The 12,737-nt window shown below is 47.0% G+C and overlaps 1 protein-coding gene across 4 annotated transcripts in view; it reads right to left on the reverse strand.

Annotated features, from left to right (window-relative positions):
* The window catches only part of DNMT1 (DNA methyltransferase 1), a 36,718-nt gene that overhangs the window by 13,150 nt on the left and 10,831 nt on the right, over positions 1 to 12,737 (reverse strand). For all 4 annotated transcript variants that reach the window (XM_074350722.1, XM_010954233.3, XM_074350723.1 and 1 more), the window contains 16 exons: positions 12,354 to 12,435; positions 10,664 to 10,698; positions 9,608 to 9,695; positions 7,882 to 7,916; positions 7,383 to 7,464; positions 6,716 to 6,750; positions 6,359 to 6,407; positions 6,185 to 6,265; positions 6,000 to 6,109; positions 3,268 to 3,386; positions 2,889 to 2,981; positions 2,361 to 2,512; positions 2,021 to 2,208; positions 1,736 to 1,919; positions 442 to 539; positions 110 to 257 (listed from right to left, as the gene is read on the reverse strand). In XM_074350722.1, coding sequence (XP_074206823.1) covers positions 110 to 257; positions 442 to 539; positions 1,736 to 1,919; positions 2,021 to 2,208; positions 2,361 to 2,512; positions 2,889 to 2,981; positions 3,268 to 3,386; positions 6,000 to 6,109; positions 6,185 to 6,265; positions 6,359 to 6,407; positions 6,716 to 6,750; positions 7,383 to 7,464; positions 7,882 to 7,916; positions 9,608 to 9,695; positions 10,664 to 10,698; positions 12,354 to 12,435 — 1,579 coding nt within the window. The remainder of the gene's footprint in view (positions 1 to 109; positions 258 to 441; positions 540 to 1,735; positions 1,920 to 2,020; positions 2,209 to 2,360; positions 2,513 to 2,888; positions 2,982 to 3,267; positions 3,387 to 5,999; positions 6,110 to 6,184; positions 6,266 to 6,358; positions 6,408 to 6,715; positions 6,751 to 7,382; positions 7,465 to 7,881; positions 7,917 to 9,607; positions 9,696 to 10,663; positions 10,699 to 12,353; positions 12,436 to 12,737) is intronic.

A 12,737-nucleotide genomic window follows, 5' to 3' on the forward strand; every position in this document is an offset into this window, starting at 1 on the left:
CAGCTCTAGGGCTCAGGCTGCTTCAAGCGTCTGGCAGCAAAACACCAGGAGACAACTGGCTTCTCAGAAGGGCAGCACTAAGACAACCGAGGGTCTGCTCCGGTATTACCTTGACAGCTTCTCCAACCCACGTGATCCGATCCTTGTTCTGTTTCTTCTTCTTCCCCTGATGCATTTTTTTGGGGGATGGCATCTCTGGAATATTGTCATCGACTTCCTCGTCATCATCTGCCTCCTTCATGGCCATATTGGGACACCTACAAAGTCACTTGTTATAAGCAAGGTCCCCTTTAAAAGGAAAACCAACTCGAGGTGTTTTAGTCAGAAACAGGGACAGGCCTGGTGACGATGAGAGACGAAGGAACCCAGCCATCCCACACAAAGCCCACTTGCCATCAGCTGGCACTTTTCTGTGCTTCAACAACAACCTACCAAACCTACCTCCTCTCCTGGCAAGCCTGCTTGCTCCGTCCGCTACCACCAAACTTAACCATATCCTTACAGGCTTTACACTTTCCGCACTCAGGCTGCTGACAAACCTAAAACACATTTAAAAAGTGAATCAAATGGGCATTTGCAACAGCTGGTAACCAGTTTTTGGTGAATTTTAAAAAACATATGTTTAGCCTCATTAGAAGGGAAATAGGAGTCAGGAACAAGATATGAGATTTGTAAAGGTTAAGCCTGACATGTGGTGTTGGGACAGGTGTGGGGAAACGAGACTCCCACTGCTCAAAGGATAAGTTGGTAATACCACTTTGGAGAACAGTTTTCCAGATCAAAGTTAAATACATAAACTACACCCCAGCAATTCTACTTCTGAGTAGAGAAGAACCACATGAAGACTTGTTCAAGGATATGGCTGCAGCATTATTTATAATATCAAGTTGCCCATCACTGAGGGATAAGCTGCGACGGTCATAGTTAAGTGTTAACTTGATCTCCCTGTATTAACACACAACACTTGTGAAAGATATTAGTTTACATATATTAAAAAAATTTTTTTAAGTTTGGATACACATGTTAGATGAGAAAAAGTAAAACCAAAAAGGAATGATGAGGACATGCAAATTCCTATTAAGGGTGGCCACTCTTCAGTGAAGACACTGAATCCAGCGGCCAGTGTGAACACAGGGTGGTTCTGAAGGTAGCTGCTGTATTTCTGCATTTAAGTTTTCATCCAAATTAAGTCAAACAAATAACAAAATATATCTGATCTCTGGGTCACAGAATTAGGGGGATTAGTTCCTCCAGTGAAGTAAATACATATTAAAATTTCAGAAAGAGGTCTTTTAAGGCCTTAAAGTATAGACAAAGTCCCCACCTTCCCAGAAAAATTATACAATGAGAAACAGCAGGCTCCCAGGTGTCCCCTCTTGGAGAGAGCAGCCCCTCTGTGGGGTAGTCACTCCCTCTGCCCTCACACCAGGGCCTCAGAACCCAGGGGGGGATGCAGGCCGAGCAAAGGCACCCGGGAGCCCAGGCTCCTCAGTGTAAGTGGCACTGACAGCAAAGCACCCAAACACCCATCTTTCAACAGCTGTCCCGTCAATCTGTCCCGTGAGACAAGCAAGTCCCCCTCAGATCCCTAACTCTTTTTCCCAGCTTCTGTTTTAGGGGTCACATTTGAGTAATCAGAGTCTCAAGCCAGAATGAGAAAGCAGTAAGTTCCTCAGAGATCACAACAGGGGCCAGACCATCTCCAGAGTAGGGGAGCAGGCTCAGGCAAGGTTACCTCACAGACGCCACACCGCCGGCGTTTAAAGGCATTCTCCTTGTCTTCTCTGTCATCCTTTTCAATTTGCTCTGCAAAGAAGGTGTCAAAGATCTGGTAGACCAGCTTGGTAGTGGTGGCTTTTGTGGGGCCTTTGTCCTTCTCCTTGGCAGAATGCCCGATGGTCCGCCGTCTTTCGGCTCGCCTGGGGGAGAGGGTCCTGCTGTGTTAGTGGGCTGGGAAGCATGCACGGGATGCTCTGTCTTCTGTCTCATGTCTTCAGTTTTATTCCTGCTGGGTCCTTACCTTTTTCCCAGGGTGACCCCAGCCAACTTGATCAGGTCCCTCATGCAGGGGGTCAGGAAGATGGGCTGCTCGTCACTGTCTCCGGCCTCATCATAACTCTCCACTTGTTCCACCACAAACTGGGCGTGTCGAAGGAGAGAATCCTCTGTGAACCGATTCAAGTTGAGCACGGAAGGAGGCACAGTGGTCTTTAAGGAAAGAAAATCAGAAATGTCTCTTAAGCACAACTGGTCTAGATTGAATAGAAACAGTTTCTGCTGACTCCAGACGTTTTCTAGCACATCTGTGTCGCATGTAAACAGGTGTAACTCTCAGATTATGAAGAACCTGAACCCGTTACCTCAATCTTATTGATCAGATCTTCGTAGGTGGAGTCAGGGTTGTTCTGCAGGAACTCAACTACTATCTTACTGATGTAGATCTTCTCCTGCATCACGCTGAACATCGGCGCGTACTCTGGGTTGGGATCCATCAAAATGTATTCGGCAAATGCTGGAGTGAACAGAAGATGTGTAAAACAGCAGTTTGAACCCGATGGCAGCCGCTGTGGCCAAAGGGCAGGGATGAGGCTACGAAGCTTGTGGAACAGCCTGAGAGTCATTCCATACCCAAATGTCAAAAAACATCAAGTACAAACAGTGAGATCATTCGGAAGGGGCCTGCCTGAGCCAGAGAATGGAGACTGGCCGAGGGGCTTTCATTTAGCTTATGTCTGGTTTTTGGAATTTGGTCTGGGTTTGAGTTGCAAGAACAGGACCTGCTCTTAGACGTGTGCCTGAGACTCCCCAGAGCCCAACCAAGCCCCATGGAGGACAGGAGCTAAGGGCCCTTTCAGATCCCAGAACAGTGTAACTGGCCACATACTTACAGGTACTGAAGCCAATGAGAGCCTTTTCACCTCCATCGAAGCCAGTGATCCACCATTCATTTATGGGGCCAAGATTTTTGCCATTAACACCACCTAGGAGGGGGAAAAAAGTTTCCCAAAAGGAAGCAGACTAAGAATGACTCTCATATGACTCTCAAAACCCCAAGAGGGTCACGTGGCACTGAGCGCCCACCTGCGCTGACACCTCTTACCGGCAGAGCCAGGCAGCCCTTATCAGAGCAAGGCCATCTGCTTGCAGCTGTTCACAGCGCGGTCTCAAGCCCTAATGTTAAGAGGCAGTAGTTCCAGCTGAACACTGCTTTTTGAGAGTTTTGTTTGTAGACTCTGCCCCAAACATAACCTGGAATGTTTCACTTACCTTCGAGAGATGGGTCATCCTCATATATTGGCTTTGCTGAACCAGAAAAGAAGAGCTCGACATCCTTCTCAATGAGGCCAGTGTCGATCGGGCACAGGTGACCACGTTTACAGTACACACTACACAGACAACAGAGTGTGTTAACAGCTGACCAATGAAGGCAGGTCAAGTACAGTCAAGCTCAGACACAACGTGATGAACTACGTGCAACTCCTAGACTCAGTTCTCTCCTTGGTTGACAGAACAGTACATCAGCACAGTGTTCTTTCACCCAAACAGCTTCTCCTTGATTCACCCACCCATGTATCCAGAGTTAAGTGTCTGAAAAGGCATCACTGAGAGATCAGTGAGGCTGACGGCGGGACGACAGGAATCTCATGAGGGAGCAACTTGCTACACCCTCCCTTGGCAAGTGGCTTATGGAGAAATACAGGCTTCTTCAACACATTCTATTCAGAGTTGTGCAACCATCCCCTCTAGTTCCAAAATGTTCTCACTGATGGAAATAAAATCTCACATCCATTAAACTTTTACTCCCTATGCCCTCCCCACCCCTGGCAACTACCAGTCGTTGTTTCTGTGGATTTACCTCTTCACAATATTTCATATGTGGTTAGTTTCCTGTTACATGAATTTCACCTCAACAAAAAAATTACAGTGTATTGTTTAAGAGCATAAAAGGCGAGGTACATCAAGGACATGGGAAGGAGGACTTCCACCTCCCTCTGGGGGTTAAGTCTCAAGTTTAAGGGCAGCCACTGCCTGAGATGCTCTTTGACATTTGAGAGAATGTGCTTCATTAAGCAGGATGCCAAATTTAAAAGCATGATGGGGCAGCGGGGGGTTCTGCTTATGGACCTGCTTGTGCTGACCTCAAGGACCACCCTCTGCACCAGAGGTGCTGTGCTGTCCCTCAGAGTCCCCAAGTGGGCCACATAGGACCAGCGCAGGTCTGAGAGCACCCCCACCACCACACTCCCACAGCCTAGGCCCTGAGAAGACAAAAATCTTCATCTTGGGATCTCACAAGGTTAAGAAAAAAAAGAAAACATGACTACTTTTGAGTCGAGCTCCCTTACCAGGCATGGGAGACAGAAATGGGTCACAGCCCTGCCCTCAGGACTTGAAGACCAGTGGGAAAGTGGACGCATAACAATGGAGGACAAGACACTGAGGACCCACAGAAGAGGATGCAGGGCCCAGCATGACGGGCTATCCATGGGCTCCCTCAGTAGAGGTGACATCAGGGAAAAGTGCTAAATCCCAGGCAGGGGCAGACCCACTGGTTCACAGGATGGACTTGTTTTCACTGCCATCTTCAGCCCAAGTACCAGAGGTAAAGATAACCCCGGTGGTCTGGCTCCAATGGCCTGATGCTAAAAGGGGCACCATTCCTGGGAAGTGTGTCCTTACTGTCACCTTCCCAACCTACAGGAATGAGTCTATAGCAGACCCTGTTCTTGAGGAGGTAGCCAAGAGACCCCAAGCCCTGACACTCCTGACTACATCAGCCCTAGCCCCAGCTCTGGCTCCTGGCTCTCAAGCCTCTGCCCCAGACATCACAGGGAGGCACGAGGCCGTGAATGTCAGTGATGCCCAAGGCACAGTCACAGTGAGCCGGGGGATCGCTGGCAGATGGACAGCATCCCACTGTGGATCAGGGTCCTGACTGTGGAGTGGGAGACACCACCCAGCACAGGGAGCGTACAGACAGCTGCAGAAGAAACACACTGGGGTTTCCTCCCAGGGTGCAGAGCCCCCCAGCCCACTATAGGGCAGCAGTGTCAGGAAGCCTGCCCAGAAACGATTCCACCTGAGGCTCACAACAGGTGATCCACCTGCCCCCACTACTCTTGTCCAGGGGGAGGAAAGTATGTGCCAAGAACTGGAGAGGAGACCTGGGCTGGTCCTGGAGCCAAACCATTTCCTACAAAGAAACAAAGCGAAGCCTGAGAGTAACTGTACCTCCAGGGAGGAGGAAAGAACAGAACAAAGGGGGCTGGAGAGCACAGGGACTCTGCTTACTCACAGCCTTGTCTGAACCTTGCCAAGGGCACAGTCCAGATGCCATGGACCTCCACTCAGAAAACTCCAGCATCACTGCCACAGCCTGTGAACCCTGCAAGGTCCAGCCCCTCCCCGGGCCCGCACTCCTTGACCACATCCCCCACCACTCACCCCACTGCTCCCTCTACTCCAGCCACACCTGTCACCTGCCCTTCCACAGGCAACACGCCCACCTCCGAGCCTCTGCTTGCTGTTCCCTCCTCCTGGATGTCCTTCCCTTACCACTTTTCAGTTTGTTCTCATGCCACTGAGGCCTTGGCTCAAGTCTCATCCCCCTCAACTTCAAACAACTCTTTCTCCCACCCACTCTCTGCTCCCCATGCTTTTGACGTGTCATAGTTGTTACTACCTGACAGGCATAACTTTTGTTCCACCTCCACGAAACCCGGGGCCTGAGGTGCTATCTCTGTACCACCGAGTGCAGTGCCAGGCACACAGCTGGCCCTGCAAGATGCATATCTACTCAAGATTTCACATGTAGGTTTTAACAATGAAACCCAGCAAAGATCTACTACTATACATCTACCAGCCTTGTGGTCCTTACCCACGAAGTATTAGCAGCTTAAGAAACATTATAGGTTAAGTTCTAAAAACTTTACTAGGATACTAAGAACTTGTGTCTTCAGGGAAGTGCCCTGTTACAACAAAGATGAAACATCAGGTACCTGAAGCAGGTCAGTTTGTGTTGGGGAAGAGCCTCATAACTCTCAAAGCCAGATTCATTGGCGTCGAAGATGGACAATCTCTCATTTGTCAACAACTGTATCTCTTCCACCTGAGAGACATTGGACAATTGAGTAGAGGCGCAGGAGACAGGAAAAGTAAGGCTGAATACAGAGCTGGAACTTACTGCATCAGGGGGATGCTGTTCATATTTTAGTTCAGGGTCATCCAGGTACTGGCCACACTGAACGCACTTTAAAGGATCGGTCTGTAGGGCATGAACATAAATGACACTCAGAAAGCCAGCCCCGAGCAACCCCACTAGTGTTACAACCGGTTTTGTTCCCAGAAGTACATTTACCTTGGAGGACGTGACTGCTGTTTTGGTTCGAGCCGTTTTTTTCTCAGATCTGAGAACAAAGCACAAGATGCTTTTTAGTCATTTCAGAACATATCAGAGTCTGCCTGATTCAGCAGACACAGATGAGCAACAGCTGCCACGTAAGGGGCAAGGTGTGAGGTCCTAAGTGTGTTTCTACCACACGGAAGGGACCTGCCTCACCCGGCCGGACTGGAGAGTCTCAGTCCTGCTCTCACGCTTGGTCAGACAAAGCTGAGGTTGCTCTAGGAATTAACTAAAAACCCCTTAATCGTTCTTCCTAGAACAACCGTTTTAATGTTATGATCTGCTTTGCATAAAGATAAAACAAGTTCTTACGGTTCTTTGGATGTAGTTTTGCGTCTCTTCTCCTCCTAAAATGAGAAAACAAAAGAGTGAAGGTTAAAAAAAAAAGCATTTTACAACTGGATAATGCTTCACAGTTAAGGATCTTATGTAAGTAGTTACCACAAATCTAGTCAGAGGCAGGAAGGCTACAGGTAAGCTGTTATTTCCACAAATTGCAAGTAAGAGGACAGGGGTAAAACTGCAGGTGACACATTTAGGACAAACAGCAACCAAGTATTTTGTATAGACTTGTTTGGGTCCTGAATCAAACTGTAAGAGACACAGTGGAGACCACCAGGGAAACTTGAACAGATTAGATTTTGGTATCATTGTGTTATGATGATGGTAATTGTGGTATTTAAAAGAGATTTCTCTCCTTTTAGGAGCATTTCTGTAAGTATTTCAGTAGCACTTCTGAGATTCGTTCATCAGGGTGGGGGAGGGTAAGGAGGAGAACGAGTACGGCTGGGCTGATGCGTGCCTGGCCACAGGCTGATCACTGGAAGTTAACGAGAATGTGAAGGTTCATTACCCTATCCTGTTCATTTTGGGGTACATCTGCATGTTTCCACATGAAAAAGTTAATTTGTTAAAAAGTCACTTTAACATATTCCAGCCAATGGGATACATGAAACAGAATTGAAAAACAAGGCCTCACCTTTTCATCCTCATCTTTCTCATCAGGAACTTGTGGTTTTCCTCTTTCAGATTCTTTTTCTTCAGGTCTCCGTTTGCTAGCTCTGTTGGATAAACAAATAAGCCAAATGTTAGCTTAAAAGAAAAAGAGCTTAAAAAAAAAAAAAAGAAACTATATTTCCAATTTACACTAAAAATGACAAACTAACGTCTCCCTATAGAAAAGCAAAATATTTAGAATAGGTCTGGCAAACAGATACTTTCTTCCCAACCAAAAGAGAAAGCTCTCGACACAGTGGCTCTGAAGGCCTGCTACTAACTTGTAATCCTGAAACAAGGCCTTCAGAAGCCCCATGTGATCCCTCAGACGGGGGTCCTGATGCAGGTGCTAGAAGCTAAGAGACGTGTGACTGCAGTGATGGGAATGCTACCCATGTGGCAAAGGGTGAGAGGTAAGGACAGGGCCCAGTAATTTAAATTACACAAAGCACAGCACAAAAGCACAAGCATTAACTACTTACAGATCTCTGGGTTGACTTCTGTGCCTCCTTTCATCCTGAGAGAAGAAAGTGTGGGTAGAGAAATAAAAGGGGGAAAATTAGTTTCTGAGCAAGAGCAAGACAAAACCGTACAGTATTAGTTAAGGATTGCAGCACCGTGGAAGGAGAGAACAGGAAAATCTGAGCAGGTCTGCAGGATAGAGATGAGGCTTCAGAAATTTTAACTCAGTTTCCTAACACCTAAAAAGAGTTGACCAGGAGTTGGCAAACTTCCCGTAAAGGGCCAAAAAATAAACATTTTCAGATTTACAAGCCACAAGACCTATTGTCACAGCTACTCAACTCTGCCACTGTAATATAAGAGCAGCCAGAAACAATGCGTAAGTGAAAAGGCATGGCTGCGTTCCAATAAAACTTTACAAAAGCGGGCAGAGGGCCAGATTTGGTCCGCGGACCATAGTTTACCAACCCCTGTCCTACGATAGTTCAACGTAAAAAGTATTACAGCCATTTTGTTTATGCCAGCTAAAACGCCTACAGCTCTGTCAGGGGTGAAGATGTCACACAGACAGGCATTGGGACAGCAGGAGTTGGGTCGGGGTGACAAAACTTCGGAATCTAGTATGGGAAAGAAACAGAAGTAGGAATTCCCAGCTTGGTCACCAACTCATTAAAAAATGGCTGAGCCCACACAGAAAAAAGTACCTTTCTGATAAGTTCAGCTCATCTTCATAAAGCAACAAATGTATAAAGCAAGAAATGTACAAATAGATTAAAACAGAAGAACAGTTAACATTAGGCAAAGTCAAATGTTTGATCTGTCCTTTTCCACTGTGAGGCAAAAGCGCTGGCTGTGTGATCTCAAGTTCCTGCCAGTTGCTGTCTGAGAAGAATAGGTACTTTGCAACACCACTAAGATCTCTAGATCTGAAGGGATCTCAGGCAAGTGCTGACAGTAAGGTAATGAATAGCCAGACAGAAGAGGTGAGAGACAGTAAGATGTCAGAACAAGCTGGAGGCAACACCATATGTGGATCATATGCCATAGAATGAGAAGGAGCGCCTACTGCCAACCAGGTCGGAAGTGAGGGTGCTCACGACCCAGCCAGTCTGACCTCAGGCTCTGCTCTCCAGATGTCAGAAAACCAGAGGCAATCCTGGGACTACCCCAGTTTGGCTTGTCTTACCCAGGGCCCAAGTGCTAAGGGGCTTAGGATTCCTGTGCTGTGGCCCTCTGCAGACAGAGCCCCTCCCCCGGAGTTCAGGTAGCCGGACAGCCCTGCGGATAACCTTGCAGCCCTGTACTTCTACGGGCCAATGTACAAGGTTTCAGGGTTTAAATGTGTTCACTTAGCTGAACTGGAGAAGCTGACGGGGTGGGAGGAGTGAGACTCAGAACTCAGGAGACTGACGGGTGAAGCAGCACCAGCACGATGACACACGTGTCTGGGGTGACATGCCAAGCCTTCTCTGTGCAAAAGCTCTCAAGGGAAGCTGGGTCCACACACATCTCAGTCAAGGCAATGTGGGCCCTTGCCACCGTTATGACAGACAACTGAACACATCACATGTCAGGCGCTGACACGCAGTGACAACCACCCCCCTAGGAGAGGGGTAAGTATCCTGCCTGGGGCCACCCCATGGGTAGGCAGGGCTGGATTTGAACCCAGAGCCCCATCCGCTGCCATTTCTCCCCACCAACTGGGAACATAAGGGTCAGGTACAGTGAAGTGATAAGGGTCTTTACTTTGTCTTCTCCTTCAGTCACTTCAGCCTGAGCTCCCCCGGGCCTCGCATCTCGGTCTGGCTCCTCCTTAGGCCTCTGTTTCGGTGTTCTGCCACAGAACAAACACACAGTCAGCTCAGGGAGCCTGATTCCATTTCGGGGCAGGGTAGCCCCAGTGAGGGTTTACATGGTCTCCTCCCCAGAGTTAGAGCAGGGGTCACCTTTCTCAGCTGAAGGGCAAGTCTTCACTGCAAAAGGCATTTATCACTTCAGAACTTATGATCTAAGAGTGCCATCAACACCTCATGTGAGTGTTGTCGAGGTACACAGTAGTTTAAAACAAACAAGACAACAAGGCTCCACTGATTTCTTGTAACCTGATGGGAATCTGCCTGAGGTGGATTTCCGGGCAGGTTCAAGAGCTGGCCTGAGGTGCGGTCTGCACCAGTGACTGTGGAAAGCTGAGTGCACGTGTGGTATCTTCACCTCTCCTTCTGCCAGGGCCCTGCCACTCGGTTCAGGGGTTCTGCCCACCCTGGACCCAGGCCCGGTCTCAACATCTTCAGCCCATTGCACGTCAGAGGCTCCTTTCCACGTCTGCCCTCCTGAGCTGCTACTGCCACAAGAGCACACCCAGACCGGCCAAGTCCTGGGGCCAAAGCAGGTTAGTCTGGCCAAGATCAGCTGACGGCCACTGAGCCGCAGATATGTAAGCTCAAAAACACTTACTGTCGTAAACCACTGAGCTTTGGGGCAGTTTGTTACACGGCGTCTTCACAGCTATGGGAAGAGACAGAGCTGCTCATTTAATGCCCTTTAACCACCACCTGACAAAATGCTTGCTGTATGAGTACCACTGAGGAAGGGCCTGGGGTCAAGGTCAGCTGGTCAGCTAAATCTCAGCTGACCTCGGCCACCACTGAAGTGGTCTGACCTTCCACAAGCAGAAGTCACCCACACATTCCATGTTCTCATCATGTACTTAATGCTCTGTCCAATCTACTATTTTTACCAGAACACTTATTTTAGCAATTACGTTTCACAATCAAAGTACAAAGGCATGTTAACTATACTTACAGTTCTTTGGTTTGACTTCTGAGTCTCTTTTCTTCCTAAGTGGGGGGAGAGGGAAAACAAAAAAAGGAGTTAATTTTTCCCCATTTGATTTTGATCTTTCAACTAAGGAGTTTTACGGAAATAAAATACCTAAACTGATCTTACAGGCTAGTTGAGAGTAAAGGTTTTCTTTCAACACAGCAAAATTTTTTTGGTGGGGTAAGGCAGGAAATTAAAGAACTCTTAGACCCTGCTGTTTAAGAGAAATTTGGGGCTAAAATACTATCACCTGTCATGATTAAGTGTTGACAACCTCCTAGATAATAACAATTATATCAAAACTAGGACTCTATAATAAAGGAATGAAGTAGAAGTGACCCAATCTGGACAAGAGCCCCATCTCAAACACAGAAAACAAATCATTTTGAACCTGAATTTAGAGAGCTAAACAACTTCTCCAGAGAGCCACACATTTTGTAAGGCGATCACAAAGGTTGGTGATATTAAGAGAAGTACACTGCAGACATTCCCACTGTAAGAAGAGATCCTGGTTGTCTGGCCACAGACGAGGGATTTCAATCTGGCCCAAAGATCCTTCTTTGGAGGACGGTTGAGCTAGCCCACTAGAACTGCTTGTTCTCAAATAATGCCAACATGTGTCCCAACTGTAACTGCTGCTAATTCTAACTAGGATCAGGGCAGGAAAGTGATCAATTAAAGACCAGATTCAAACTGACACAACACTGTAAACTGACTACACTTCAACTAAAAAAAAAAGACTAGATTCAAGTACCAAATGGTTCAATAGAGATCATACATCTTAGTGGATTATCCCATTAGAACAAAATAACAGATATCCATCCTTTCAGACTCTCAATAAGGGCACACACCCCCTACTTGAGTTTCTAAGAAACTTCTAATCAATGTCTTAACAAAACCAAAGGGGACTTGATATTCCACCTGTTACCGCCCCATGTCATTCCTTTGGCACAGGGGGCAGTGTCATAGAATGGTAAAGCTTCTAGTATCAGACCCCCAATTCCTTCTCCTATGCTCTGCCTCAAGGGGGTTCGGTGGTACATCTGTATTTCATAGAACCTTAAACTCATTTTACAAATGGAGCTGGAGGTCTAGGGAAAGAACTGGTCTGACCTCAGTTAAGAATGCAACTTCAGCACGGGAGGGTACAGCTCAAGTAGTAGAGCACATCACATGCTTAGCATACACAAGGTCCTAGGTTCAATCCCCAGTACCTCCTCTAAGAATAAAAAATAAACCTAATTACCTCTCCCCTAAAAAATAAACAAGAATGCAACTGTGTATCTTGACAATGCTACAGAATTTTAGCACCTCATGTGTCTGAAAAATGAGATCGTCCCAAAAACCTCATGAGTAAGAGACAGGTAGGCAGGTAGGTGAAGAGACAGACTAAAGCTCTGACGGGCTGATGAAGCAGCAGAGGTCTGGCTGACCTCCAGGCCTACCGCTGATGTACTTACTATCACTAAAGCCACATGACCCACCTACCACATAGAGAACCAGCAGAAAAATGAGTCTGAAGAGCATTTTAGTCCAAGGTCAAGGTCATTTTGATCATTAGTGAAAGTCATCCTGTTCTTACATGCTCCCTGCTCCCTGACCCCCTTCCTGGAACCAAATGGGGACTCAGATTAAGGTGAAAGTGACAAACTTGGAAGTGACCAGGCTTTACTTTATCATCTCTTTCTTCTCCTTCCATGTGTGTTCCTGGTCTTACTCTTTCCGGTTCTTCTGCAGGGAGTGGTCCAGCAACTCTGTCAAGCAAAATAACACATCCCAAGGATGACTCTCGTGCACTCCTCCCTGAGGAGTTTTCACAAGGTCTTCTTTCCTACCCCAAAAATCAATCTTTGGATCAGGAGCCCTGAAAGCACATACTACTTTAACATTTAATGACCTTTAGATCTGGTTCTGATAACAACCACCAGTTGTCCTCAATTCATTCTCTGCAATGAGAATTCTACCTGAATCAAAAGATTAATAACTCAACCCCAAATTCAGCATCCTGTAGTTGTCTATGGTCACCCTAGCAACTCACTATAAAGTTCTTTTAAAA

Source organism: Camelus bactrianus, chromosome 22 (assembly GCF_048773025.1).
Source record: "Camelus bactrianus isolate YW-2024 breed Bactrian camel chromosome 22, ASM4877302v1, whole genome shotgun sequence".
Lineage (NCBI taxonomy): Eukaryota > Metazoa > Chordata > Mammalia > Artiodactyla > Camelidae > Camelus > Camelus bactrianus.